We start from the raw sequence: 15,221 nt of genomic DNA, 5'->3' as shown, positions 1-15,221 counted from the left end.
AGCTCTTTGTGTAGTTTTGTGCTTAACTTCAAACAAACAAACAAACAAAACCTGATGTGTGACCCCCCAGTGGCACAGCGGTATGTCTGCGGACTTACAACGCTAGAAACCTGGTTTCGATACCTGTGATGGGCAGAGCACAGATAGCTCTTTGTGTAGTTTTGTGCTTAACTTCAAACAAACAAACAAACAAAACCTGATGTGTGACCCCCCAGTGGCACAGCGGTATGTCTGCGGAATTACAACATGATTTTCCATTAGAACTGATATTTTCTCTATAAACAATAAGATATGTGAAGTGGGAAAACAAAACCAAACAAACTACTGCTCCACGAGTTTGTTCATGAGGAAGAACGCGGGAAAGTTCTCGAGATCAGACTATCGTTTCTTATACGCATATTTTGAAAACTCTTTTTTTTGTATCGGCTGTATTGTGTCATTTCGAGTGGGCGTATTTATTCCACGGTGTTTTCAGCAAGACTAAAGATAAGGAGTCGTCTCTAGTTTTGAACAGAGAATCGTACCCTTCTCTAAACTAAATATAGGACCACCGTGAGCAAGCGTTTATTTCTTAAGAGCCCAGTGCGTTAGGCTAGTACCACTTCTCACTACGAGCACCACTGTTTACGGTAGCGCTAAGCCTATTACTTTTGTTTTAGAAGACGTCATATCACGTGCGGTGCCAGTGGGATTCAAAGATTGAAATAGACTTCGTGCTCGAGGGATGTTAGTCGTATCAGTAAACGTCTATTCATTCTGGTGCTAATTTCTGCCCGTAACAGCCAACGGCATCATTCTTATAGGCCTAACTAAAGACACGGTTATTACTTTAGTGTTTACGTATTACAGGGGCTTGATTTTGAGAAACTAAATGATTTCCTTTCCCTCTCTAACGCTCATTTTTTTGTAGATTTTGAAAGAAAAATAATGATTAAAACGTTTCTTTAGTTATTTTCAAAGACAGCAAAAAAGTACGCTAATAAAGAGAGTACTGTTAAATAGGTTTCAGTTTTGTTTTCCCACGTGAATACCGATCGGTGGGTATCAATATTTTCGACGTTGAAAGAAACCCGAATGTTGGGAAATAAGAACTTTACTATAACGTTGGAAAAACGCGTTTGAAAGGTGTAGTCTTTCGTAACTGTGTCTTAGGAAATACCTCACGGACAACTTATTCTACGAAGTGGTGTCGCGTTTGGGAATGAATTAATTTTCTAAATAAAGCAAAGAACACATTCTATCGAGAAGACGATCTTGGTTGAGTGGCAACACGCTGGTTTTCTTAAAAGCTCCTTCGTTATTTGTACCTAAGCCTAAGAGTTTCTTTGTCGACTTATGCGGCTCTTCAAAAAGCCAAAAAGTTGTGACCATGTTGGATGTCATACGAAGTTTAAAGAGCTTACTGAAGACCAGCCGAGTTAGGATCGACAACACTGTATTTCGACTCCATTACACCGTCACCGTGCTTGTATTGTTGACGTTCACTATTGTAGTGTCTATGAAACAATTCGTTGGAGATCCCATTGACTGCCTGAAAAGCCGAGAGGTTACGGAGTCCTACGTAAACACATATTGTTGGATTCACACCACTTTCTCAATGCCCAATACCTATAACAAGGAGGTGGGAAAGGAAATTCCATATCCGGGAGTAGGATCGAACACCGAATCCATGGATGAACTGAAGTACCACAAGTATTACCAATGGGTGTGTTTCACACTGTTCTTCCAAGCTGCTCTGTTCTACATTCCACGCTGGCTATGGAAGCTGTGGGAAGGGGGAAAAATCCAGGCTCTGATGATGGATCTGGACGTCGGAATGTGTGGAGAGGCAGAAAAGAAACAAAAGAAGAAGCTACTGGTTGAATATCTGGCCTCCAGCCAGCGCCACCACGATTGGTATGCTGCTCGTTACTTCATCTGTGAAACCCTGGCCTTTGCCAATGTTGTTGGTCAAATGTTTCTCATAAATAAGTTTTTTGATGGCGAGTTTTTGACCTATGGCTTGGAAGTGATCCGGTTCTCCGAAATGGATCAAGAAGATCGTCTGGATCCCATGATTCGGATTTTTCCTCGCGTGGCTAAGTGTAAATTATTTAAATACGGTGCCTCTGGAAACCTCGAGACTCACGATGCTATGTGTCTTCTTCCTCTAAACATAGTTAATGAGAAGATCTACATATTCTTGTGGTTCTGGTTCATCGTCCTTGCAGCGCTGACCGGCATGGTCCTGGTGTGTCGAATCATTCTCGTTGTCTGTCCTCCCGTCAGGGTTTACTATCTCAATTTCCGCTTCCGAACCGTCCATCTTGACCACCTGCACACGGTGGTCCGAAGGGGATCACTGGGAGACTGGTTCCTAATGTACATGCTTGGTCAGAACATCGATTCTATGATATTCAAAGAAGTTGTAACGGACATGGCCAATCGACTGACCAGGGCTCCGAAGGATTCTACCGCGTGACGACAACATCTATTATTATTGACTAGAATGTGCTCGGTGTGAATCTTCCATATTCATTACGCTTTAGTTGTTAGTAAGTTTATGCTGTTGAAAAGAGGTCAACAAAATATTGTGAGTAATTAACTTATGAAACAATCTTTAATAATACAAGGAATAATTTTCTGAAGATTTATTATTTATTAATTTTTGAGAAAGCCTAGTTTTTTTCTGTGTACGTTTGGAAAATCGTATCGAATAAGATGTTTAAAAATGTCAAACAGTCAGGTCAACTTATGCACTTACAGGTCAACTTACAGGTAAACTTATGCACTTACAGGTCAACTTATGCACTCACAGGTCAACTTACAGGTAAACTTATGCACTTACAGGTCAAATTACAGGTCAACTTATGCACTCACAGGTCAACTTACAGGTAAACATATGCACTTACAGGTCAAATTACAGGTAAACTTATGCACTTACAGGTCAACTTACAGGTAAACTTATGCACTTACAGGTCAAATTACAGGTAAACTTATGCACTTACGGGTCAACTTACAGGTAAACTTATGCACTTACAGGTCAACTTACAGGTAAACTTATGCACTTACAGGTCAACTTATGCACTTACAGGTCAACTTATGCACTTGTCGATGGGTGTTGAAGAAAAATTCCGATAACTTGAATTTTAAAAGACGTATTATGTAATTCCTGACCCTTTTTTTTTTTTACAGGCAGCCAATTTTAATTTCAGAACTTCATTATAAGAAAAATGTGTTTGTTCTTAAATGCAAAGCTACACAATGGGATATCTGTTCCGTATCCACCACTGGTATCGAAACCCGGTTTTTAGCCTTAGAAGCCTTCAGACTTACCACTGAGCCACTGCGTGGGGTGTGTGTGTGTGTAAAAAGAGGCCTGTTTATTTGTTTTAGAGCAAAACCACAGTGGGTAACCGCTGTGTTCACCGCAGAGAATAGAACCTCGGATTTTAACGTTGTAAGTCCGTAAGCCTACTGCTGTCCTATCTGGGTACACAAGAAAAGGAAATATATTATTAATTAATTTAAAATGGCACTTGTGTAATGTATAAAATTAAAAGGAATGCAACACTAAATTAATTACACAATAAATAATTCATTGAAAACTTTAACATATTTCTGATGATGGTGGCGTTGTTTTAATTGTATATATGAATCTTTTATCGTTCAATATATAGACCTTTCTAGTCCTAATCATTTGTAATCAACGAGCGATTTGATTAAATTACAATTACAACGCAAAACTTCTATATCTATTTTAGTTTATCACGATATATTAACAACTCATTATGTAAAGGTTGGCATATATGTTCACTTCTAGAAGTATGTCTTACTAATCCGTAAAAAATGTTTTTATTGTGCTCTTCTCAATAGGCCCGGCATGGCCAGGTGGTTAAGGCACGCGACTCGCAATCTGAGGGTCGCGGGTTTGAATCCCCGTCACACCAAACATGCTCGCCCTTTCAGCCGTGGGGGCGTTATAATGTGACGGTCAACCCACTATTCGTTGGTAAAAAAGTAGCCCAAGAGTTGGCGGTGGGTGGTGATGACTAGCTGTCTTACATCTTCTCAACAGGGCGCGGGTTGACCTTGTGGTAGAGCTCTGGATTTCGGAGTTGGGGAGCCGGGTTCGAACCCGTGCGATACCGCAAAATCTTCTATACACTTTGAGCTGTATGTGCGTTTTAAGAGTGGATGTTTGGTCATAGAGCCCTCTGAGCGGCAGCTTTCCCTTTTGGTCTGTAGTTCAAAATTGGGGATGGCGAGAGATGGCTTTAGTGTATATATGCCATCATCACAAAATACGTCATCATCAATATTCATATTAGGGAAGGTGGCAGAGAGACTTACAAAATGAACTATTATCAGAAAATTAAACAGTGAGTGTGGACGTACGTATTGTTTTATCACATTGATGCTTTAAAACAAAATCTATTGACGTGTCTTTATACGTAATTAAAAAAAACAAACAACAACGTTTCGATAATAGATACACAAACCTCGTGTTCACTAATAGACATATCGATAATATCGTAAAAAAAATTCGAGAGTTTCATACAACGCTAAAATCCGGGGTTCGATTCCTCCCGACGGAAAGAGCCCGGTAGCCCATTGCATAGCTTCGTGCTAAAAACAACAACGATAATTTCATATTATTAAAAAAGAGTAATTTCTCTATTTTTTTTTTTTTTGTCTTCAGCCAATTTCGACCAATGGTAATTGCCGTAACTTGATGTTGTAGCGTGGTAAGAGATACGTCACTGGTTACCATAGTAACGATTAGTCCTTAATTCCGTAAAATTATGTAACTTCTATCCAAGTGAATTAATAATTATGATATATTTTCGGTGTGCGATATTTTTGAAATTTTTTTAGCAACATTGAAATTTGTTTTCGAAGAGGTTTAGGCTGTGACAATTGTATCGAAGTTTTGGAGTGGACGACATTTTTGTTTCTACGCCGAGGCCTTCTTCAGGTTTCTAAAAAAATAATTTCTTAAAGAGTCCCCGAAAAAATTTGTATATCTACTCTTAAGTATATTCCGAATAAAATATTTGAATAAATAAATAATTAATTATTCATTTAAAATTGGCTTTAGAGGATTCTGTTTGTAATTAAGCTACACAAAGAGCTATCTGTGCTCTGCCCACCACAGGTATCGAAACCAGGTTTCTAGCGGGTAAAAAGGACACGAAGCGAGTCCTGTTTATATACTCGAAATCATGTTGTTTTCATAAAAATTCATATGCAAACAACATGATTTCGAGTATATAAACAGGACTCGCTTCGTGTCCTTTTTACCCAAAATTCTTTAAGACAGAAACAAAAGTTTGTAGAGCTAACATGTGTTTTCAGAAGCCTTTTTTTGGCCATCCTCCATGCTAGAAACAAAAATGTGTTATTGTTTTTCCAAATTGTTAATGTCACCGTTAGTAACACCTTCACGTGCGCTCGTATATCCCGCAGATCTACATCTTGTAGAAAGAGAAGCGTAAGCTCAAAGATTGAGCATGCGCACACTGTTTCTATGATATGTGTACGTGCGGGAAGTGAATGAACGACATCAGTTTATTTTAATACATTAGCTCCAGTAGTGTATAATATTCACTAATTTATGTATTTAGATTTACCTGACCTTTGCTGACATTGTTAGACATTTAGAAATGTCTCAAGTGTTAATTCGTTTCAAACTTATTTGAGTGTTGACTAATTTCATTTCCAAATTTAGAGCCAGGAGCAGACCAGAGTTTAACTTACTGGACTGTTGATCCGAAGTTCCAAGCTTCGCGTCCCGTTGCCGCAAATTTGCACTCCGCACGTTGGGTGCGTTATAAAAGTGACAGTCAAATCCCACTCTTCGATTAGAGTACTCCAAGAGTTGTCATTTCAACATTAATGACGACTAAACGAAGGTAGCCCTTGTGCAACTTGTAAATTCCAAAAGTTTCGAGAAGTAGCTTCATTTAAAAAATTTTCAAGAGTTAAATTAATATCCAAGTTTGTTTTTAGTGTTAACAACATTTCGAAAAATTTCTAGTGTTAGCGTCATTTCTGATGTTTTCAGAGAAGTAATTTTAATGCAACGTTTTGTTGTTGTTGTTTTTTGGGTGGGGGTCCAAGAATTTAGATAATTTTCAAAGTTTTCGAGAGTTAATTTAACTTCCAAATTTTTCAGTCGTTATCGTCATTTTCAAGTTTTTCAAGAGTTAACTTAATTTACAAGTTTGTTTCTAGTGTTTGTTTGTTTGGAATTAAGCACAAAGCTACACAATGGGCAATCTGTGTTCTGCCCACCACGGGTATCGAAACCCGGTTTCTAGCGTTGTAAGTCCGCAGACATACCGCTGTGCCACTGAGGGGGGGGGGGGGCTTGTTTCTAGTGTTAACAACATTTCGAAAATTTTCAAGAAGTAATTTTAATGCAATGTTTTTTTGTTGTTGTTGTTGTTTGTTTGTTTTTTTTGGGGGGGTCTAAGAGTTTAGATCATTTTCAATCGTTTCGAGAGTTAATCTAATTTTCAAATGTTAAGGTCTCTTTTAGATTTGTTTATATTTAACTTCCTTTCGAATTTTTTCTAGAACAAAAATAATTTATAACTTGGGTCCACGGTAAGTCTGGGGACTCATATCTCTAAAAACCGGGTTTCGATATTCGTGGTAGACACGGTACAGGTATCTCATTGTGATTAACAACAAAGATATAGCTTTTTATTAGTGTTAACAAGTGTTTAATTGACAACAAATTTCTGTTGTTGGGACTCGTTTTAACCATGATTTTAAACACTTCCAGAAAGTTTGTTTGTTTTGGAAGTTTCGCGAAAAACTACACAAGGACTATTCATGACTAACTGTATCTGATAGGCTGGAGGGAAGGTCGATAGTCAACACCACCCTCCGCCAACTCTTGGGCTACTTTTTTTACCAACGAACAGCGAGATTGACCGACTCACTATAACGCTCCGATGGTTGAAAGAACTAGTATATTCGGAGATGGGGGACTCGAACAGTGGGATTAACCGACACATTATAACGCTCCGATGGGTGAAAGAACTAGTATATTCAGAGATGGGGGCTTGAATGTCCTAACCACCAGGCGATGCCAGGCCAGAGGAAGATCAATTAATGAACAACGCCTCCCATAAAATGGTAATTATTCATGTCAGACTGAACATAGGAATTTGACCTTCACTTTTATAACGCACCCAAAGTGGGGATAGCATTGTTGCGATAACGGTACGCGAAACACAAATCTTCATATTCACAGTTCGGCCACGCTAAACACTTGGCCACGTCAGATCTATTGTATTTAACGTGTTGGTATTGTTTCTCATGGCTTAACCTGCCGGATTCACAGTCCGGCCACATTAAGTAGTAGGCCACGCCCTGCCTACTCTATTGAATGTGTTGCCATTGTTACTCCTTACTTCAACTGCCTGTTCTTGTCGTTTCGTGACAACCATTCTTCAGTGAGTTTTTGACTTAGTTCCATAACTTACATATGTGGAAAGTATTTGCGGTACACTCAACTATACTTTAGCAACTAAAAAAAGAGTGCTTTCTTCGAGATGCCCCCCAGTGGAACAGCGGTACGTTTGCGGATTTACAACGCTAGAAACCGGGTTTCGATACCCATGGTGGGCAAAGCACAGAGAGCACATTGTGTAGCTTTGTGCTTAACTTCAAACTAACAAACAACCAATCCTTTGAGATACCTTTTTTGAAAATGATAAGTACTTGTTTCTCGATGTTGTAATGCTCACTTTCTTAAAGAGCTTAACTGTTCTGCAGTGAAACACCTTTTACAGGGTGTCTCCTAACGAACTTCGATATTGTGGATCTTCTCTGAAAGAGCGTTTCATATTAACCTTTTTTAACCTAGTAATAACTCAAGGAACATGGCATGGTATGATGGTTAGAGCGATAGACTGACAATCTGTGGGTCGCGGGTTCGAATCCCTTCGCCGAACATGCTCGCCCTTTCAGCTCTGGGGGAGTAATAATGAGACGATCAAACCCACTATTCGTTGGTAAAAGAGTAGCCCAAGAGTTGGCGGTGGGTAGTACATTGACAATTATCTTCCCTCTAGTCTTTCACTGCTGAATTAGGGAAGACTACCCGGAGAGCGGATAGGCTGCCAAGTAAATCTTCCCGAGAATCGCTGATGAATCATCATCATCATCTAAATTGCCCCAACCATCAACTTCGAAATATTAGAAGTATATACTTAAACAAAGACTCAGGTTAGTACATACAATTTCCACTAGGGGTGTTACGTTCTTTTTACAAAAAGGCAGTTATTATTCAAAATTGTTAGCCTGTTTGTTTGAATTTTGCGTAGAGCAACACGAGGACTGTCTGCACTAGCCATCCCTAATTTAGCAGTGAAAGGCACAAATAAAACAAATACAACAGGAACTAAAATATTAATAATTAAAATATAAAATCATTAAAACATTTCAGCTCTTTAAAAAAACAAATGATTGTTGTTGCTTCTTTACCTTTCAGTTTGTTTGTTTTTAATTATGCACAAAGCTATACAAGGGATATCTGTCCTCTGCCCACCACGGGTATCGAAACCCGGTTTCTAGCGTTGTAAGTCCGCAGTCATACCACTGTGCCACTGGGGGGTTACCTTTCAGAAGATGACAGATAGTTTATTTCTAACGTTTAAGACTGTCGGTAACTCCCCCTATGAGACCGTGTTTCATGACGTCAGCAACTCCAGTCTTAGCTTCGGTATATTGAAACCACAGCTAATTCTAACCTTAATAACACTCAAAGGAATAACTGCACATTGTTTTATATCCTTCTGTTTGTGTTGTTTTTTCTTTCTTTCTTTCGCCAACGAAATGTGTGGTTTATCTGTGCACGTGGCGATGAATTTGTTGTTAATGGCTAGGTTTCCAAGCTCCTGTGAAAATATACCCCCTACGAAGTTAGTCTTGAGTATCTCAAGATGATAAACCATATCAAACTGATAACTCACGATCAATTCGTGGCCCACTTTTTCTTATACGATGAAAACGGTTTAAGACAGTCTTCGTGAAAAATTCAAATATTTAAACCTTTACTGAGATTATCACATTCATTTTTGTTCATAAAATTTATTAAATATTTGTACAAATTTAAATTGAAGATATACAGTATTTCGAAGAAGTTCGACTGTTTGAAACACGGCCACTAACAGCGTTTTACCTGTTAAATTAATCTCGTGTTTTTTGACAGTCCTGTTGCAGAGGTGAGATCAACAACGTGTACATAAAGTTAATTGATTAATTATTTCAGTTAAAAGTTCACTTACTCTCCTTCTTTCAAGCAAAATGATTAGTTATAATACCAGCTAACCGACTTTCGGATGATAGGGTTTCTAGATCTTTCAAACTGTGTTGGGCAATGGTAGAACTTTTTACATTATTGTTCTAATTCTGCAACGAAGGCTGCGATTGGACAAAAAATGCGAATGGCTACTAAACAATAGTCTAAGAAAACTGCCTGAATGTAAATATGCTACACAACAGTTTGGAAAGATAATTGTTTTTAAAGAAAGAAAGAAATCTTTCGTATTAATTGACCAGACATTTTTTGCCTTTTCCAAGGTTTCCTTCTGGGCTTTTGGCTATTGAAAACTTTTCCCGGGCTCTCTGTGGGTATGACCTATATTACAGATACTTTAACAAATACGGTAGGTGTGGCCTGTATTGCGGTGGGTGTGGCCTGTATTGCGGTAGGAGTGGCCTGTATTACGGTAGGAGTGGCCTGTATTACAGTAGGCGTGGCTTCATGTATTATAATAGGTGTGGCCTGTATTTATTACAGTAGGTGTGGCCTGTATTACAGATACTTTAAAAAATGCCTTAAAACTTATTTCCGTCTCTACATAATCTCACTATTTAAACAAAAAAGACATCTTATTCTGAGAAGTACGACATCAGTTTTAATCTCTGACCTTCATTATTTTAAATATTGCAGGTTTAACATTTAGCTTAATTACTCTCATACTATTGTGTTTTAGGAAGCATTGCGTCGAGTAACCAAACCATTATGAGATGTAGCTGAATGGACGACAACTGCCTGTTGTAGAAACGCTAGTGTAGAGGACGACGTTTCGAAAGTCTTCCGTCTTTCTTCTTCAAGTTCAAGACGAAAAACGTCCTATACATCTGTGTCTCTACAACAGGCAGTTGTCGTCCATTAAACTACATTTCATCATGAATACTCTATCAAAGAAAAACCAAACCATTAGTTTGGGTAATAAATGTTATGACATCTGCACAAAAAATAAAGCTCTGTGGTATTCATTAGAATACATTTAAATTTTCTCTCATTCGTTTATGGTACCACAGGTACTCCGTTTTAGCTACTTTGATGACATTCCAACAAATTCTAATGACTATCTTATATGTGGCACATTGTTTAACAAGACACGGGGCACCTATCCATCCTCCAGCTTGTATTTCAAACCAAACAATAATTTGTTTCTTGTGTAACTATGAAGGACACCGGCAATTATAAAACTATTTGCAATAATTATTTATCTATTATAACAGAAGGTGTGCATATGTGTTTGTAAGTTGACATAGTGTCAAACATTTCATTCACTTATAGACAAGCTTTTACAAATGCATTATTGTAGTTTTGTTCCATAACACTAGATGGCAGCACACACTGAGCTTGATTAACGATTCGGTATGTATCCTAATTTTCAGTTATATGTTTAATGATTCTGAATATGATTTTTAAGTGTGAGATGTAACTGTATAGAAATATCATCTAAACTGTCCAGAAACCCAGCCTGTCCACGAGAGTTACACACTGTCTGATTACTTTATCATCTAAACTGTTCAGAAACCCAGCCTGTCCACGAGGGTTCCTGATTGTTTCATTTATAATGTTAGTACACAGAGCAAATACAAACTAATATTTGGGTATAAGCGTATAGCTGGTGATGGAACCATTCATCCTACTGCTTCGCATGTGTATAAAAACATTTGTGAAAAAAATCCCACAGGTGGCGATGAAATATTGCAGTGGTATCAATATCAAGACAAGTCATATCAAACGATCAGTAATACCAAATCCTTTAAAAAGGGCGTAATTTGTTCTATTGATAAAAGTTAACATTTTTCAGGTTGATAGTCAAGCACGTGAAAAAAAAGTGTAATTTATAAATCATTTATATATGTTTTGATTAAAATAACAGCCTTTGGTTTTCTATAAACTCATAATGCTTCCGCAGACTTAGTATTTCAACGTGTGCTACAAGGTTGTAAAGCGACATCAGAATGTTCTAGGACATTCTACAAAATATCATTTCGACATAATAACCTTTCTGATTGATTCCTTTGATGTATTATACATTCATAAGGTTGTCTGTACGATGCACTAAAGCGGTTACTGTTTTGATTTATAATAAACGTATTACGTTTCTTATAAATGGTAGGACGAATTTTTATCCAATTTGTGAGACCTAAGCCTTTTTTTTTCGGAAGGGAATAAAGCTATAATAACTGTTGTGAACTGTGGTAGTAGTTTGTAGTTTCATTCCAGAAACTTTATTTTTGGAATTCTAAAAAGTTTCAAACACTTAAAATGAAATTGGTGAACTAAATAAGAACTTAGATATAGGGAAGTGATGATTTTTACGAGTGAAAAAAAATATATTACGATATTTCTAATTTAAAGTGCCTTAGAATTCCGAGTGAGAATGAAAAGTCAATTTCTAATAAATATCAAGTTCAATATACCGTTTTGTTCGATTACAGACGAGATAGAACATATATAATTGCATAAAGTTGAATGTTGAATGTGGTTTTGTTGCTCGAGTATTAACATATCGATAATTGTAAATAGCATTCAAGTGTAAATCCTGATAAGGTCACGTAAGTAAATATTGTTTCAAAAACACATTGCAGCGCCATCTATGTTCATCTTTTTTTCATAAATGTGTTTCGCATGTATTTATTGTTGACGTACCAACCGGTAGAGAGTCATAGGTTATACAGTTTCCCTAACACCTGTACGATTATACCCAAACTTTTTTGATATTATATACGTCGCTTATTATTTGTAGCTTAAGAATGTTTGTCTTAAATTCCATTAAAGCCAAGACAAGTATACACACATTTCTACACACCGAGTCGACGTTCATAACGGTAACCACACAATTCACATTTTCCGTTTTACCTGCCCCCTAGTGGCACAGCGGTATGTCTGCGGACTTACAACGCTATAAGCCGGGTTTCGATACCCGTGGTGGGCAGAGCACCGATATTCCCTTGTGTAGCTTTGTGCTTAATTACAAACAAACAAATATTAATAACTTTAATTTTAACCGTCTCACCAAACATGCTCGCCCTTTCAGCCGTGAGGCGGTATAATGTGTCGGTTAGTCCCATTATTCGTTGGTAAAATATTAGCCCATGACTTGGCGGTGGGTAGTGATGACTAGCTGCCTTCCCTCTAGTCTTACACTGCTAAATTAGGGAAGGCTAGCGCAGATAGCCCTGTCGTAGCTCTGCACGAAGTTCAAAATAAAACAAACAAACCTTTTTACTTTAGAATCAGAAGTTCTTTAACTCGTACTTCTGTCGTATTGTTCGACAGAGACAGTTTCCCTGGAAAGCTACTTATTTTGTGGATCCGCGACCTTCACTTCTTGCAACTTGAGAGTAATCAAAGTAAGAACCAATAAAATTGATCATCAAGATAATCGATTAGTTCTCACGAAAAAAAAATGGCTAAAATCTTGATAAAGCGATTAGATCTCACGGAAAAATGGGGCTAAGACTGCAATAAGACTTGTTCGTTTATATTTTGACGTTACGAACAATGGAAATTACCGTGTTACAAAACGTTAGACGTCAACCAAGTTCATGGAAAACCTAGCCTTGGACTATGGGGTGGTGGTTCTCTCAGCATTGTGTAGTCATTCAACAAGGGTAATAAAAACCACAAATCGCTCAGATTACAAAGTTTGAACACTTCCCACCCCCTCATCACTTTAAACTCTTCGAAAAAGTACTTAAATCTAATTCGTTTTTTTTTATTTCAGAGATTAATTTGTTAATCTGTTTGTTTTTAAGTATGAATAAAGCTACACAAGGGCTATCTGTGCTCTGCCCACCCCGGGTATCGAAACCCGGTTTGTAGCGTTGTAAGTCCGCAGACATACCACTGTGCCATTGGGGGGGGGCAATTTGCTAATCTAAACAAGGTGCAAGATATTAGATTAAAACAAGATATCAACACATATGGTAGAATGTAGTTAGAAAAGCATAGTTGTAGCCAACTCTATTTCTGCCCAAAATATTAAGTACATCGATATTATCTCCCCTCCACATATACAATTTAAGTACATCGATATTATCCCCCTCCCCATATACAATTTAAGTACATCGATATTATCCCCCTCCCCATATACAATTTAAGTACATCGATATTATCCCCCTCCCCATATACAATTTAAGTTCATCGATATTATCCCCCCTCCACATATACAATTTAAGTACATCGATATTATCCCCTCCACATATACAATTTAAGTACATCGATATCATCCCCCTCCCCGATATACAATTTAAGTACATCGATATTATCCCCCTCCCCATATACAAGTTAAGTACATCGATATTATCCCCCCTCCCCATATACAATTCTTCTAATTAACGTTTTTTTTATGTATATCAAACATCCATCTTCATGGAGAAAACTTCACGACTTCAAACGCCAAAATTCGAGATGCGTTTCCTCTCGTGGACGCACCATAGATAGCCCATTGTGAAACTTTCCTTTAAAAAGAAAAAAAAATACTGTAAATTTTCAGGTACATTTTATACAAAACCACAGATTACTATGGCATCGAGAAATAATCAGTCAGTGTGGTCTTCAGTACCCTGTTACTAACTCGCTACAATCAACGGAAACAAATGCTCGTGTTGTAACTCGACGTTTACCTTGAAAAAGTGACGCTTAGCGATAAATTTACAAAGTTTAGCCAAAAGTGTCGTATCGATTTTTTTTCTCTCTTTATTGGGCTGTTTGTTTTATTTTATTACTATGGTTGTAATGTTACAGAAGGCTAAATTATTCGATCCGTGTTACGCTTTGCTCTGATGACGTTAGAAATGCATAGCTTCAGATTCAAGTAACATTTTACACACACAGACAAATTAATTTTGAAAAAAGTACCAACGTTGTATTAGAATGGACCACTATTGTTAGAATTCTTTGAAACAGTATTGGTAACTTTATGTACTTTTATTGAACTTTTAATGTTTGTGTTAAGAAAAAAAAATAGACGCATAATTTCCTATCTTTTGTTACAAACGAGTTTTTATTTCACTCGTCCAACGTTAGTAGAATACAAAAATCAGTTATTTTTCATGATGCTGCCATCTAGTAGAACATAATGCTATTTTACATGGTGCTGTAAACTATGCTGAAGTTAACCTTGATTGGTCTATTAATTAAGACGAAGAATAATCAATTCAACCTTAAGTAGTTACACATCTCCTCAGAACCCCAAATGGGGAGGGGGAAGAGAAAGAGATACTTATCTAGTGTTACACTTATGACGTTTTGTTTTGTTGACTTTCGTACAAACCTACTCCGGGGGGCTAAGTGTGCTAGTCGTCCTTAATCCCTAAATGATAGACTAGAGCAGGGGTCACCAAACTACGGCCTGCGAGGTCAGTTCATCCGGACCGTCGCTGCATTGTGCCACAAATGAGCTAAAATAAAATTATTAATATGGAAGTATCATAGACTGTAGATAAATTTACTATGTAAAAAAAATTAAAGTAAATGTAAATAAAAATGTCCAAATTTGTCCAATCTGATTTTTGCGTCTGACAGTAATACAAGTTTTAGGAAAATCAGTGAAATAAAAAAATCGGCAACTTTGGATATCAGAGCTCTTTTTGTGTAAGTACCTGCAATGAGAGTTCATTCCTGCAGTCGCCTCTGATAACTTAACTTCCAAGTATTTTTTTCTTCATTTTTTCTCCATCTATTTAGAGATAACTGAACTTCCAAGTATTTTTCCTTATTATTTGTTTCTCCATCTATTGAGAAATAACTGAACTTCCAAGTATTTTTTCCTTATTATTTGTTTCTCCATCTATTGAGAGATAACTGAACTTCCAAGTATTTTTTCCTTATTATTTGTTTCTCCATCTATTGAGAGATAACTGAACTTCCAAGTATTTTTTCCTTATTATTTGTTTCTCCATCTATTGAG

The 15,221-nt window shown here is 37.3% G+C and overlaps 1 protein-coding gene across 1 annotated transcript; it reads left to right on the top strand.

Moving 5' to 3' along the window:
- The first annotated feature begins 1,020 nt into the window (after positions 1-1,020).
- On the top strand, positions 1,021-2,461 carry LOC106473847 (innexin shaking-B-like). The gene has a single exon (XM_022402233.1). The coding sequence runs from the start codon at positions 1,370-1,372 to the stop codon at positions 2,459-2,461; it is 1,092 nt and encodes a 363-aa protein (XP_022257941.1). The 5' UTR covers positions 1,021-1,369.
- The last annotated feature ends 12,760 nt before the right edge of the window (positions 2,462-15,221 follow it).

Source organism: Limulus polyphemus, unplaced genomic scaffold (genome assembly GCF_000517525.1).
Source record: "Limulus polyphemus unplaced genomic scaffold, Limulus_polyphemus-2.1.2 Scaffold6554, whole genome shotgun sequence".
Classification (NCBI taxonomy): Eukaryota; Metazoa; Arthropoda; class Merostomata; order Xiphosura; family Limulidae; genus Limulus; species Limulus polyphemus.
The sequence above is the reverse complement of the archived record's forward strand: the minus strand, read 5'-3'. Positions and strand labels throughout refer to the sequence as shown.

Bases quoted from the DNA above. Each gene is read 5' to 3' on its own strand.
- LOC106473847 (XM_022402233.1), top strand. From the start codon at position 1,370: ATGTTGGATGTCATACGAAGTTTAAAGAGCTTACTGAAGACCAGCCGA.